Source organism: Ceratina calcarata, unplaced genomic scaffold (genome assembly GCF_001652005.2).
Source record: "Ceratina calcarata isolate Rehan_Ccalc_2016 unplaced genomic scaffold, ASM165200v1 scaffold525.2, whole genome shotgun sequence".
NCBI lineage: Eukaryota > Metazoa > Arthropoda > Insecta > Hymenoptera > Apidae > Ceratina > Ceratina calcarata.
Window position 1 is genome coordinate 1,046,784 of NW_017176396.1, and position 15,778 is coordinate 1,062,561.

The window sequence follows — 15,778 nt, forward strand, 5'->3', positions numbered from 1 at the left end:
ACTTCTGAAGTAGTTATATACGCGTTTTGTAAATTTATGATGTGCCGGTGTTCGTAGTTTGATCTGTACATTCTGGTAACTTTATCCCAATAATGTACCGACCTTTTTTCAACTTTGTTCGTCTTTCTTTTCTTGCAACGCGTTTTGCTTTTAGGGAGAACGTAGAAAGGAGCGGAAACTCGTGTCCGGAAAGAGGACTTAGTGGACCGCGATACCCTCCCATTTTGTTCGCTATGCATTTTACTTAGGAACACAATCAAGCAGATAGACGTTGAAATTTATATCGTACGTAACATTATTAACGATTTGCAGCGATCTTATTCTTAACTGTCACCTTCAATCATGAACAGCTATTTTTAACAAAACGAACTACGTCTGTGTTTCGTATACGAAATAAAAAGATGATGTACGAACATTGTTAAAGTTTCAGGGAGAAAAGTTTCTTTAACTCTCTCGGGAAGTTTCGTTTGTATTTCACAGACGATACATTGCTCAAATACTGGTCACGTTATAGATTAAAATAATGATCAAACTGGAATGTATCAGTTTTCCGCAATTTTATTATCTCGTCGGATTATATTATTCTTTTAGTCTTGAAACGGTAAATAAAACGTTTCCAATCGAATGGACAGGACAGGATGATGTTTATTAGTGCGAGTGTTCACACGGCCGCAGCATAAATCAATTTCGGAGTATCTGACGAGCTTAAGCTCAGAGTGTCACGTACTTTCCCGTCTCCACTACCGGTCGTCCCTTTCACACTGTTAATGCACGCCGACTTGTTTTACTCGGTCCAGGTCCACCGCAATGGACGACCCACGCAGGTCTACAAATTTCCAAGTCTAAACCCGGTGGCCGTCTATCAGAAGTTTAACCCTGATCATCCCTCGTTGTCCTACATAATACCGTCTGCGAACACAGAGATTTCAAATACTACAGGGAATAAGAGGAATGTGAACCTCAGAGAATCGCAGGAAAGGTTGCTTCATGAGATTAAAGGAATTCAATAACGAAGGCGGCCTTGCGATGGAAGCGGATAGGGTCGTAATAAGACAACTTTGTGAACCTTCGAGCTTATTCAACTTAAACTTTGGTGTGCTCATGAAAGTGTCCCCGGGTTTATATTTCAACGTCGTCCTGCAGTGTCAAACTTGTTAGCTGCAGCACTTCACGAACGTTGTTGTTGTCACGCGAGATTCATGATGTGCTTGACGCTCAGTTGCCAAGTTTAATATGTCTCCAATAAATAAGTTGTATGTACAAGTTATACGAGTATAAAAGAACTTCGGTGTCTCTTCTTTTAGCGGAGATTTCTTACCTCGAGTACTCTATTCGACTCCACTACGCTGCTATTTCGACTTACAATTAAGTTAACTCTGCTTTTCGTTCAATTTCGGGTAGTAAAAGTGGACGTATAACAAGTTTTTGTTGGATTCGGTTAAGAGAATTATGAAATTTGGGCTAGGTAGAGCATTCCTGAATGCGCCACTCAAATTTTATTCAATTACGTTACATGTAGGTGAATTAAATAAAATGAAATGCGATTTAAGAGTTGAACCATTATGAGAATGTTTACGTGGGATTGATATTAAGTCGAAGATGAATAAATGTAATTGAATTTTTCTCTCATCGTACAAGCCGATTAAATCGGGGTAGCAGCTGATCAAACCTAAGGGCGAAACCAGCTTTCGATGTCCGGTCCGCCTTTCTCGTATCGAGAAATTTATTGACGTGGGCAGACTATGGAAAATCAATATCAATTCTTCAGAAGGTGTAGTTGACCTATCCCACAAAAAACGTTCAGATGTATGCGTGCGAAATAAAATGAAATACTTCCTACATTCTTAAGAGTGCAATAAGAGAAAAATGTCTTCTTAAGAATTTTCTATGTAATAGAGTTTTAAATTTAATTTGTAACGTTGAACAAATCTGTAATCAGTCGGACTGGATTTCTCGCTACTTCCTTCTGGCTTTACTCTGATATTGTGTCTGCGATGGAATTCGCAGGATCGGAGTACGTAAGAATATCGTTAACTCGAATCTGGGTCGAATGGAAATTTTCCTCTGACAAATTTCATGCCGTCTCTTTGTCCTATCGCATTTAACTTTGACAAAGTTCTGGGATTGTGTAAGCTGACGCAGACGTTTCGTTTGTTACATGATGCCGGTATCGATCGTTAATGACTACCAGGCGTTTCTCCCTAATAGAGAATGTGGGAAGACCGTACACGTGAGATACTCTATTTCTTTCCACATTTTTCTTGCTCCTCACGGAAATCAGCCTTGAAACGTCATGCAGCATTCATTTATTTTTAAAAACAACTTCATAATTTTTTCTTGCAGAAGGTAATGACAGACTGCATAAATACTTTAGTTTTAATGTTTATTATATAATCTAAGTTGATATAAGCAGCGTGTCAGAATAAATAGACTGACGAACTGGCTTTATGTACATATCGTTGTATATTTAGGTTGAAATATATGTATAATTACTAGGAACTTGTATGACTAATAGACTGGTTTATAGATTTGTAAAAATGCAAAACGTGGAATGATAAAATAGGTGAAATAAAAGTACAATTAGATCGTATAAATTGCAGCACCCTGGTTGGATTCCGTCAGAAAGACCAAATCGTCGAGCTTGAATCCTTCCTCTATGCCGGATTGACGGATTTGCTCCTTCAGCGTGTCCACAAATTGTGAAACCCTGTCTTTTTTTACGATCGCCACCACGCAGCCTCCCCAACTACGCAAAATAAAATCGTATAAACGCATATCTTTCCTCCCCCATATTATTATGGTATTGTTGTGCGATTCGGTTGCGTGTTATGAGAGTAATTTCTTTGGCCTGTCGTGCTGACAGGTAAAACACGCCCACGAATCGATTTGTTTTCATTGAGACACCGTAGATATTTGGTTCTACGAGGCCACAAAAATGTTATGCTCCAGCTTATAAAGAAAAATATCGGAAGAATGATCAATACAAAATCTATCAAAGAATATTTTTCACGTTTCTTATTAAACTCGCAAATGTAAAACGAAATTCAACCGAAGCCATTTGCAGGAAGCAAAGTAACTTTCAAACTAATTCTCGTAGTTCATTTCGACGAGTAAATTTTTCATCCATTTGCTATAATCTCTTAAATGGAACGAGCAACTTCGTCGGATTTTCACGTTTCTATTTCCTTTGATTATCCGATTTAATCATACCGTCGGTATGTAAATACAAGAAACACGTGTTTGGTATATGTTTAAATTTAATTTACAGCTTGCGACCTGTTACGTGGTTTCCAAGTCGCACTTACCCGGCTCCCGTGAGTCTTGCGCCGAGTGCACCGCAAGCCATGGCTTTGCTCACGAGAAGGTCGACGCGGGGATGACTGCACTCGTACAGCTTATGCAAGCTCTCGTGGCTGGCGGACATCAGTTCGCCCAGCCGACGCAACCTTTCATCCTCTGCGATATTCTTGGCTTCATTGATACGTTGGAACTCGATCACTCTGGCAGCCTCTAAAGCGTGCAAATGCATGGTCGATTGAAATTTCATAATTAAAGCGTGCGCGCATGTAGACTGTGGTACACGTGCGTAAAAGCGCGTGCATTTAGTAATAGAGAGTACACGTCATTTAAGCGCTCGTGTACTCTAATCGGGCAGAAAGCTTGGCTATTTTCAGAATAACAATCCTTCGTTTGATTGAAATAAGAGAAACACTGAAAGCGATATCCGTTTGTTTTTGTGCATTAAAATATATTGGTATTTAATTTGACTGAGCGACTCATTAAAATTCATTGATATTATTCACGCTTAAGTAGCGAACGTACTTGCAACAGAGCAAGTTCGTTGAATATCAATGCTAGCTGGATTCGTTCTCATATCGTGGTACGGCACATTCGTCTCTGATCGTCCGTTGACATTCAAAACAAAACTTGCCCCTTGGTCAAATATATATTAAGGATGTATTGGCTATACAGTCAATCTCAAAAGTTTATGTACCTTAGAAAAACGCATTTCCTATATTTAAAAAGAAATCAGACGTTGGAAGAACAATGCTAATAATAAATAGCTACGTGCTAAAAAGTATAGAAGGAAATATCCAATTAAGTATTGACGCTAGCGAAAATTTTTTCTTCAAAATTGCGAAAAATGCTTTAAATAAAAGTTGTTTTTCTTCTAACTTCGATATTTAACGAGTTACGTATGATTATTTGGCATTTTATTGATGTTGACAAAATCCGACCATCCCAGCGTCGAAACGGCGAACTTTTGGCAAAAAATTTCATTTTTCCTTAATTACTTCTAAACCGTTGAATCTACGGGAAAATTGTATAGGACCTTTCTTGTAGAGGACGTCGAGATCTACAATTTCCATATAAAAATGTTTCGCTAGTGTCTATAGTTTACGAGTTATTGACGAAAAACGAAAAAACAGTTTTTTGTAAATTACTCGTAAACTATTAGAGCTAGTGAAAAATTTTTGCATGGAAATTGTAGCTCTCGATGTCCTCTACAAAATGGTTCTATAAATGGCCCCCTAAGTCCATCCGTTCGGGAGTTATTGGCCAAAAACGAAAATTTGGAAGAAATTGAAGGGGTACCCCTTGGAAAAATCTCGGAAAAATCGAAAATTTTTTGTTGTTGTTTATTATTAGCAATGTTCTTCCGACGTCTGATTTCTTTTAAAAAAATGCGTTTCTAAAGTGCATAAACTTTTGGGATTGACTGTATAGCCAATACATCCTTAAATCTAATATTGATAGTTGAATGAATAGGGGCAGGGAAGAATGAAGGAAGCAGAAGATTTTTTCAGCAGTTTTTCGTAACGTTGCCTAAGCAATATAGTCTACGGTCGGTTCCGAACAAATAGTAGTGCCAATCGATAACCTGTCATTGCGAAAATTTATTGGCTCACGAAACAATGCACACAATGATTGATAAGCGATACTGTTCCTCCCGGTCTAGATGAATCGAGTACTCTTCGATTCTATTCTCCTCCCTCTTTATCTGTTTCCTCTTTTATACGGACCGGCGGTGTCATCGAATTCCATGGAGTTCATGCTTGAAATTTTAGTTTGTAAAGGTATACGGTTAAATCTCTTTCCCGGTAAATCGCGTTAGTATTTGCATGTATGAATTATTCTGTAGACAATATGGTCGAAGTCAGGCGAGGAACATTCCGGGAAAAATCGCGATCGTACGACTGAAGGCTGGGACGACAGAAGGTTGTTTACGGGAGAACTTTATATTGATCTAGTTTTATTCGCAATGACAAACAGGAATTCTGTTAAAGGCGAACTACGAAACTATTCTATGTACTTTTTTCTGTTCACTGCACAGACTTTCTAAAACTACTGTACTGTTACCTTGATACACATGGAGGGCGCGTTGCTTCAGTTTGAATGTTTGCGCGTCGTTAAAGGGTTGCAACAGCGGTGACTCTTTAAGTTTTGCGATCGTTGTGTCCAGACACTCGCTAATCTGAAAAACCGAAGTATTGTCCGATAGTAGTTACAGAAGGCAATTAAAACTGGTTAACGATAAGGAATTATAGCCAGCATAAAGGAATTATCAGTAGAATAAGAAAAATAAAATAACAGATGACTAATACGAAATTCTATGACTCCATTGTACATAAAGTAGTTTATTTTTATGATCAATAAAATCCTTCCCAGTAACATAATTTATTTGAACGGGGATTTTCGATATTGTCAACGTCAACTGCATACCTCGTTCAATGTGTACGGTTCCTCGTGAAGGTCTGTTGTTACTACGCAGGCCATTTCGTCTAGACTCATACCGAGGCTCTTCTGGGCATCGATTAATTTCAGCACGTGTTCCCAAGGCTTGCTCCTTTTTTTTGCTATCACCTATAAACGAGCGGAGATTGACTCTCCTCAGATAACAGTCTCTCAAAATGTTTAGATATCTGACACGTTTCTTTGACGCACAATTATAGGGGAAAAAAATGGTGAAAGCCGAGTAATGGTAAAAGGTAAAACTGTTTTTACAAAAGCAGACAGTTCAGATTGCCCTTGTGAGTTTGATATTGCTGTTGTTGAAGGGAGAGTCGTCATCCGGACACATCGATCAAAGTCTGTCGTTTAACAGCCGTGAAACTTAATAGAAACACAATCTCATTAGTCTCTTTGAAACTCCACGTTCGAACGATTCTTCGAGTGCTCACCGTCGAACGAGACGAATGGGCGAATCGAACAAATTGGTTGTCGAGCCATTAATTACAATTTTATTGGTTACTTAAATATTTAACACGATGGATGAATTCGGCTTTTTATTAGATTCGAGGTCATTCAAACAAGCCCGTTATTAATATTGTCAACAAATTAAATGTGTCACCGATACTTAGTTAATTGACAAACAGTGAGACGTGAAGAATTATATCGGAAAATTGGTTCAGACAGTTAAAAGACAGTTTAATTAAAATGTGAACGTACTACGGCTATTTAAATATTGAGAATAATGAAATCAAGCTTCCACTGGATTTTAATAATCGATGGAAAAGACGCATTACCTGTGCAGCTAGGCGACATTCTGCGACCCTTAAATTAAAGTCTGACGTCGCGGCTTTGTTGTGACAAGCTTGGCTGTGCGCTATCACGAATACTGCGCTTTCAGGTAATGTAACGTCGGTGCCACGTAACGGGTTGAATTCGATTAGCATCGCAGAGCCTTCGTGAACAACGACCAATAACATCGTTAATATACGTGTATCCGCATATAACGCTTTCAGAGTCAAACATGATTTGTTTTTCGTCGACAAAAAATTACCTACCTGCTTTACCTAAAAATGCGATCGCCTGGTCCATCCCACCACCTTGGGTGCCGATGTATCTTTCAGCATCGGCACTGAGTGTAGCCAGTTCACGCTTCGTAAATCGTTGCTGCAATAATAAAACATGTTCCTTCTCGAATTGAATGTTTATCTTGTTTCACGATTCTATTTTGCATCCTGTCTCTACCAGGTTTATTTTTAATTTATAACGTTGCAGGAATAACACTGTAGCAAATATCTGTCCACTCTAAAAATATTCTAGCTAAGTGGATCTGCTAATTGCGAAAACGACGAGAGCTCTTCAATTGGAAACACTAACTTGTCCCATTTTCTTTCCGGATGAAACTCGCACGACGACGAATCGTTAATTAAATTTGTTTTAAACCGGATGTTGGAACCAGTTGGAGAATCCTCAGAAAATTATTGAAACATGGGACGAATGAAAATCGTGGAAATTGCTATCGTTTCAAATATATTTCATTTAAATTCTCGATCCGATGCAATGGCACTCCGCGGGATGTTATTTTTTAATACTTATCACGGTAATATATAACAAATTTCAGCGAACTTATCTAGTAGACGAAACGCAGATCTTTTAAACTGACGATTTCTCTGTAATCCCATAAATCCAATATTCTTTTTTGCTTGCTTGTACTTATTTGTAATACGTAATAAAACTTGCAATAGTATTTGTTTTAGGAAGAGACGCTACAATGATACGGTGAGAAGCGTACGGAGCATAAAAGTCCGAGTTAATCCTCAAAACGATTTTCTCCAAACCTTTAGCGGACGAGAACAAAACAACGTCGCGTTGAATTTCTCTTATTGGAAGCATAAAAACGACGATAAACTGCAAACGAATATTGGCGATTCGTTCCGTTCGCGTTAGGCAAATACAAAATATACATATTGTTTTCGTTGCAATTTGTGCCTCGGTATTAATTGCTTGTTTCAAGTTTTACTATGAAATTCGTGGATCAATTTTGTGGCTCAGGTTTCTATGTCATATGTAAAAGTTATCGAAAATAGATTTTGTTCGCCTCAAATACCGATAGCATTGGCGGTTGTGCGGTTAATGGACAAGAAGATATCAGGAATTTTTGGGATTCCATTTGGTAGCAGTCGACGCATAATCTCGAAGGTCGGTGTGCTAGTGACTTTATTGAAAGAGATATTAGGGTCCGCGAAAGTTTCCTCATCGATCTCGGAAGCCTCCAGAAAAAGAGAGAGAGAGAGAGAGAGAGAGAGAGAGAGAGAGAGAGAGAGAGAGAGAGAGAGAGAGAGAGAGAGAGAGAGAGAAAGAAAAAGAGAACAATAGTCCCGTTGCGGTGTCGAGGGAAAAGAAAGACGTGATTTTACTTCTCTCGTCGACTCAGAGAGGAATAAAGAAAATCTTTTTTTTGTCTCGCCTACGCAAACGAATGCATCGACAACGACGTATTTAGATGCACCGCGATGTCATCCGTTTGTGTATGTACGTGATTTAATCATAACAAAACGGCTGTATCCGGAACGTGATACCGACACCTCGCACAGCCTGTTAATCACGTAGACTTATAAATTGCGAGTTCGCGGAGCGGCGGCCATGCCTCTGTATTCCTCATTTGTTCGTCAAACATACCATTTCGCGATGGTTTCTACCTTTGTCATACGAAATAATCTGTTCCTTTTAGGATATTGGACTGTCTCTAACGCGCTTTAAAATAATCTTTTCCGGAATTACCACGTCACTTATTTTATTCATATTGTTTATGACATTGTTTTGAATTAAAGAAACGCTACTATCTCACGTTTAGAGTAGACACTTACGTGATTGGCATGAACAGTCGAGAGAACTGCGGCGGAGACCAGTGCACTTGAACTCGAGAGTCCAGAATTAGGAGCAATGTTGCCCCAAACTGCAGCCAGGATTCCCGTAGGTACGCATTCCTCCGGGATCGCTTCGAGTGCTCCTTTCACACCGCAGAGAAAATATTTGTACCAGTCCGGGCCGCTGCCGGCATGTTTGATGCAAACACTGGGTAGAAAATGTTACATTTATTTCTCTTCATTCGCGATTATGTTGGTGCCCATCCTTATTTTCATGCCATTTACTAGAGTCCCTATAGGCAGCGCGATAAAAGTTCATAAAACGCAAGGCGCTAAAAGTATTTTGAAAAAGTACGACCTCGGAGACGGCCATTCCTGAATAATGTTTTGCAGTAATTCCGTTTTCACATTTTTCTTAGTGGATTCCGGCATGAATTTTATGCTCGTCTTTTATTCAGCAAATTAGTTTCTTTGGAACAACTCCTGCAAATTTCATGGATTCCTGCGCATGCTATGCGAAAGAGTTGACAAGAGTAACCAACGAACAATGAAATACGCATTTATAAAAGACGTTGGAATTATGTCCGCTTCTCAGCGTTATCCGCTTTTCATTTGCATCGCAGCGAACTTGATTTTTGTTCTCTCTCGCTAACTCGCTAAGAAGATACTGCTAGTAATTATATTCTGAAGTCCCGGAATTGCGATGACTGGAAAAGATGCCAGAAATGCTTGACTGTTTCCTTTCTCTCAATTTAAATCCGACGTGATCAAAGCGTAAATATTACTGCGTCACACAGTTACGAAGAAACGCAAACGATATATTTGATTAAACCTTATTTCGAATTCTTTTAATATTCTCAATTAATTTGTTAAACACCTCGATGTCTCATTTTCCGTCTGCTTGGCGTGTCGCCCCATGGTTTCGTGAATCGTTCGATCATTAGTGAGACAACGTTTCACGACCACTAGGTATTAGCAGCAAACTTCTTTGAGGGGATCGGGGGACTTTCAATTGACGGCCGCTAAACACGGCACGGCTAATCAAATTACTTGGTCAGTTTTATCGTTCCACCTTTCATTTTATTGCGATCCTTTTTAATCCGAAGAAACTGCGTCGCTAGGCCGCGCGCCGGCTCGGTACTTTTCCGGCGAATTAGTTTCACGTCAGACTAAATCCCATTTATTTTTGTCCCCCGCGAGAAATGCATCGCAAAATTTTTTACAGTGAAATTGCATTCCGGTGCTCTGCACGGAATTTTGTATTGCATTCCTTTTCAATCTATTCTATCTCGTTCTTTGTGCCCGAATCAATTACTCGATTCTTTACAAATACATGGAAAACAAAGAACTCCCAAAGCGAAATGCAGCTTTATTTGGATTTCATTTTATTTCTCTCGATTATGTTAAGAAATATTATCATACATAGTAGAAACTGAGAATTCCGATAGGATATTTTTCCGCGCTGGCTCTGTGTATAATGCATGTCAAAGTATTTTTCATGCGTCCACAGTAAGTACGAAACTGCTGTACACAGTGAGATACCGAAGAGATAGTACGGTAAATTTGCAACCCGAACCTAGATCATGTTTGCGGAAGTGGAGTGTAGCATAACACTCCAATTACTTACACACTCCAAAGGGACGTACATATTAAGTTTGTCCTTGGTACCTTGATACCGTGCGATATCGCTCTATCGATGAACCGGTGAGCAAACAAATTGCACTCTGAGGGTCGGTGTCTTACACAATATGGTTCGCTTGGAACAAATGAGGGTAACTGCCGGTAATTGGACGAACTTGAACTGCGTATCACAATCTTCGAGCATAGAGTAAAGTTTGATGAAACTGACCCAAAGTTTCATGTACTAAATATTCGGTGTTGCACATTCAACTAATTTATGGCTGATATTCAGAGTCTTATATTGAAGATCGTCTTAAGCATTTGCTTAAGTCCCTGTTTCTTGCACAAGACAGGGACTGGAAATATGGAATAGACAGGGATAGCAAATGCTTAAGACGATCTTAAGAATAAGCAACGATTCTGAATATTGGCCTAAATTTAATTGTAATTTTTTAATATATATACATAATTATATATTAAAATTTTATTGTAATTTTTTAATATAAATTTAGAATTTTTACTCACTCAATGTCCTTCAAATTGCACTTGAAGTCCTTGTATTTCGGCTCTATGTTCGTCAGTTGAATGATCTTGTCTTTCGATGGAGCTACTGCAAGAAGTATGTGTTGCTCGATGGCCATCGGGCAAACAGCATATCCACAATAATCGATATGCTCACCAATTAAGTTTACTCTACGAAGAGATAAAGAGAACAACTGCAATTATTGGACGAAGCGATTAATTGCAGTGCAACGAAGAAAAATATCTCAGCGTGCGATTTTTATTTTATGTATCAAAACAATTATTTACCTCCCTGGGACTCTGACGAAGAACGCAGGCTTAACGTTGTATTTGGACTGGAAATGATCGGTCAAAGCGGCTATCCTTCTCGACAATTTTTCGCCTGGCTGCGAAACGGGAACCTGCTCCACGTCGCATATTCTCTCCTTGTTGGCTGACATGCCTGAAACAAATGTACAAAAAACGTTCGAACGAAACCCATTTTATAGCAATCAGTCGTCGTGATTGTTACAAATTCGTTACGAAATGCACTTTTTTCATTCGAAGGATTTGTCACTATGAATGAAACCAGGGAGTTCCAACTTTGTGGCCGAGTTTCAGTACAGAATTTAATTTCCCGTCTGCCTGATTCGGAATCCGATGTCGAAATCAGGGCAAAAATTTCGCTGCTAGTAATGAATGCCCGCGCGACGCCGACGTCATTTAAATTTAATTACGCTGTTACAGAAAACTGTGAATTCATTGTGTCGCTCGATTTGTTCCAAATGGTTGGAAGACTTCATTAAGGTCCGCGATAATCCGTTGCTGAAGTTTCAAATTGTTCTGTCGAAGCTAAACTTCGTCGAAGTTTTAAAAGGGTTTTTCAAATTGAACGTCGATTCATTGAAGAAGGACTTCAACCGTTTTTGTATAATAAAGAACGTAACAGACCTCTTTTCTCTTATATACACATACGTTATCGTCGTTTGATCTTCGTTTCTGAGATATTCGCAAATATTTATATATTATTATATATACTGAATTAATATGAAGTACCATTTGAAATTTACTTTGTTAGTTAATTTTACAGAATGGTTGGTTTTAAAAAATGAATTTTAACTTCGATAAAATACAGGAAATAAACATTGTCTTATGAAAGTTCCTTTTAATCAAATCAATAAACAATCATTCTTCTCAAACAGTAGTTCTTATTGACTCACTCATACAAATTGTTTAATAAACTTTGAATATGTAAAATCGATTATCCATTACAAGCTCTGAAGAGAAACGATTTGAATAAACGTTACCGAACAGTTGCATCAATTTAATGAATCATTGAATGCGAAACTATTTTCTTCGTCGCAATAAATTGCATAAACGTCTTATACGTGTATCCGACAAAACAGTGAACGATAGATATTTCCATTTTCTTAACCGCAGAAGCGTCTGTAAACAGGAATTGTATGAAGAACATATTTTATGTTTTTATCGTGCTGAAAAGGTGATTCTATCTTTCTCAGGCAAGTAAATATAATATAGCATCAATTCTTATCAACTGGAGTATATAAACTCAACCACGCAGTCTACGATAAAGAACAATTGGGAGCCTGCTTGACTCTTTGAGAATAAAAATTTATGCAACTCAATTGTAAACGCACACGCATTTACGATCTATAAATTACGATATTTCTCACTCGCAAAATAAAGTTTTAGTACGACAGAAGTGGTACTATAAAATACGAAGACAGTCTCCGTAATAAAATTGGAAATTGTATTACTTAAATTACCCAGTTCACGTTTGAATAGTTCCCTGAACAGTGACAGAAGTCGAGAGATTTCCGAATGATCCAATCGCGCGAATTCAAAACTCTTCGCTTCGTTTAAACGCTCGATGAAGAATCTGATTGATGGAAGCGCACGGTACGTTGAATGTAGGGGAATAAAATTGAAACGCACGCGCGATCGATATTAGGTTTATCCGTACGTTTTCGTGTACCGACGTTACTGCAGATTTACATTGCATTATTTGCGTTATCATGTTATCAGTGAAAATAAGAACATGTATTACATGGAGGAAGCATGTCGAGTGAAAAAGTGCAGACGACGGTGAGAGCGAGAGAGAGCAATAGTTTGGATCATGTTTGAGTACTAACACACTCTCTCTCTCTCTCTCTTTCTCTCTCTCTCTCTCTAACAGTAGAGATACAGACGCATCAACTAATCACGTGCTTGGGCAAGAGGAAGAGAGTATCCGAACTATTTTCTCTCTCATCGTCTTTAATATTTATTCTTGATATTTTAGTATTTTTCTTTTATTAACAATGATGATAAGTAAAATTTTTATCAAGTTTCGGGAGATGTTTATAGTAGCTTTCGTTATTCCTGCGAGGGGCACCACTAAACAGCGTATCAATTGGAACTCGTTTAGCGCGAAAAAATAAAAAATAATTGTACGAAAATCTTTTATATTGTATAACGATTTCTGATTGATTAAATATTTAAATAATATTCAGCGTGTTTTAATCATTTATTAGAACGAACGTGAAATGTATAATACAAACAAGTGCAGCTACAGGGATGCGCGTATGTATATGTGTATACGCGTTTGTATATGACAAACGAACACCGACACAACCGGCCGGTGGTGCCGTACAGTGCCATGTCAGCTTTTTGAGCAGTCAACGTAGTACGGAGCGTGGCTCAAGGATTTCTAGTCACAGTGGAGGATGAATTGAATTAATAAAATTTACGAACCTGTTACACTTCCAAATCCGTATCAATGTAGTTAAATATTTGATACGTCCTGAGTAAATGGAGTAAATGTTGTGAAACCGAGTCAGATCAGAAGCACGGTTAAGCAGTAAAATCAGACTTATCGAGTAGACAGAGCAGATGATACAGGGTTCAACACGTTGCCGCAGCAACGTTACTAGCTTGTTAACCGACAGGAATTTTTTTATAGAAATTCGAATTTTTCATAATTATCATTATTCCAATTGCAGAGATTCTTAAAATCGTCAATATTCATAAATTTAGATAAGAAAGCTTGATTACTGTGTCGTTTCCAATGTTACCGATTCAGCTCGAAGGAAGATTGGGACATGACCAGTAGACGGGAATAAAACTTTATTTATTTCTGATAAAATAGCTCTCTTGCGATCGGTATGATATCAATAAGATAGAAACACGTCTCCAATTAAATTCCATTATCCTTTCGTAGGTGTCACTTTGATTTTGAAATTCTGCGACTTGTATCAAATAACACAATAAGGATAGACATTTATTGTATTTATTATGGCAAATTAGTAACAAATACTGGCGTAAAATATATTCTTATAATTTATTAGGACATTTTACTGTACATGTAATAACATCAATTAATTATTAATCCTCCATCACAGAATATCATTTTCATAAATTATACATCTACTCTGTTTCGTCTTAGATAGAAAATTGTTCTTGTCAAAAGTTATCTTCATTATATCAAGGGCATTTCGTATCTCAATTTCACGAACCGTCTTCCCAACATTTTCTTCGTACGTACCCTGACACGCAACATAAAAGAAACCAAGGGGGGACAAACGTCAGTTTAATTCGTATTACTTTCCTCATAAATCCGTCGGGATCCGCGAGCGTGGAAGGGATAGAGTCCAAGAGGGTAAGGTGGTGTAATGTCGCATATAACGCGAGAGGTCTGGGCACATAAACGTCTATACATATACAGAGTTAGCTCTGGTCCAGAGCAGAAACGAAAAGGTGAAAGGGGATGGAAGAGAAGGAAGAGATACTCTGTTCTTTCTCCGACTCGTTTCATTCTCCTCGATTCTCCTTGAGCCGCGGCTGTACCGATTCTAGACAGTTTTTGCTGAAACATCGCGCCGTTGATCCGGCATTTTCCAGGCCGCTTGGTTTATCGCTCGGCCTGATCCCTCTGTTCGTACCGCGATGTTACAAGCCCCTGCAATCGATGTTTTCATCCCATCTTCCTTATTCGGCCCGGTCTCCGCCCTGGCTCTTCCATCCCCGCCGTTTTCCTAACGGTTCCACGGTCTCCATTCCACGGTTCTCTTCGTATTTCTCTTTATCCTTCCCTTTGCCATCGTCGGCCCCTTCGAGATAACCGCTACCATTTGTCTCCCGGTGTACTAAAGTTACACGCAGCGATGTAAAGCTACCTACGATCTCTTGACCGTACACCAGAGATCTGGATTTGCCGTTGGCTCTGCCAAAGGAGTTCATCGTCCGTGACTACTACAGTTCTGTGCATTTGTTTCTTGGGAGAATTAGAGTTGCAATCATTATGACAAAAAATTAGGTAGACTTGATTTTATACATGTCTATTTTCAGACAACTTTAACCGCGATAAAAGACTTTGACGTGAGTGATCGTATATTACTCTTCGGGCACAGGATTTTGTTTCCTGTATACGCGCGGGTCCGCCACCGCGCGAATAAACACGCAGGATATTCAATATCCTCGGCTTTCCCCTCGGGAGAGTTTTGCCGGGATTTCGAACTAGCATACGTCGTATCCAGTTCCTGCGTGTCCCCTACCCGGCAAATAAAATAGATACATTTTCCGATCTCCGAGTATCACCGGCTGCAGAGTGTATGCAATTCGCAATAATTGTCCGCGTTAAATAATTCCGTCGTTCATTATCTGAATTTTTTAATGTTTGTCAAATGTTCTTTCGTTTGCATTAAAAATTGGAAGCGTGAGTTATCCCCCATCGTAAAAGAATCCTTGAAAGAGTGATGCCGTGAGTGAAGTGTCCATCACCGTCGTTTCACGACCTGTAGTGACAATTCCTTCGGGAGTAACCGATGTAGAGAGAAAACGGACGATCCCAGTTGTCCATTAGCTCGCCGCCCTTTAATGCTTCGCCCGGGTCCGTCGCGACGCGGCAAACCTCCACGGTGTTTTGACACTCGTCGATGCGTGACGTAGCCCGCTGCACGTCGCCCGATCCATTTTGCAGCGCGATTTATTCGTGTCACCCCTGGACCCTCCGCGTGTTCACCCCGGCGGAGAATCATCGGCGGCGCGAGGATATAGAAACG

At 39.1% G+C, this 15,778-nt stretch overlaps 1 protein-coding gene across 3 annotated transcripts; it reads right to left on the reverse strand.

Moving 5' to 3' along the window:
* Positions 1-2,366: 2,366 nt before the first annotated feature.
* On the reverse strand, positions 2,367-13,595 carry Galk (N-acetylgalactosamine kinase). Of its 3 annotated transcripts, none has more exons than XM_018030365.2 (10): positions 13,473-13,595; positions 11,028-11,181; positions 10,743-10,910; positions 8,598-8,805; positions 6,789-6,897; positions 6,528-6,685; positions 5,725-5,865; positions 5,362-5,476; positions 3,306-3,510; positions 2,581-2,746 (listed from the first exon to the last, which is right to left on the reverse strand). In XM_018030365.2, exons 2-10 carry the CDS (start codon positions 11,177-11,179, stop codon positions 2,581-2,583), a joined length of 1,422 nt encoding a protein of 473 aa, XP_017885854.1. In that variant the 5' UTR covers positions 11,180-11,181; positions 13,473-13,595. The 3 variants fall into 3 exon arrangements, with proteins under 3 accessions (XP_026672326.1, XP_017885854.1, XP_017885853.1); XM_018030364.2 differs by lacking the exon at positions 13,473-13,595 and adding an exon at positions 12,506-12,661; XM_026816525.1 differs by lacking the exon at positions 13,473-13,595 and having other exon boundaries at positions 2,367-2,746; positions 11,028-11,179.
* Positions 13,596-15,778: the final 2,183 nt, after the last annotated feature.

Excerpts from the sequence above, each read along its gene's own strand:
- Galk (XM_026816525.1), bottom strand. The coding sequence starts at position 11,179 with ATGTCAGCCAACAAGGAGAGAATATGCGACGTGGAGCAGGTTCCCGTT. Across the intron at positions 5,866-6,527 it reads AATGTCGCCTAGCTGCACAG|GTGATAGCAAAAAAAAGGAG; the intron begins GTAATGCGTCTT and ends GCTCGTTTATAG. Across the intron at positions 5,477-5,724 it reads AACCGTACACATTGAACGAG|ATTAGCGAGTGTCTGGACAC; the intron begins GTATGCAGTTGA and ends TCGGTTTTTCAG.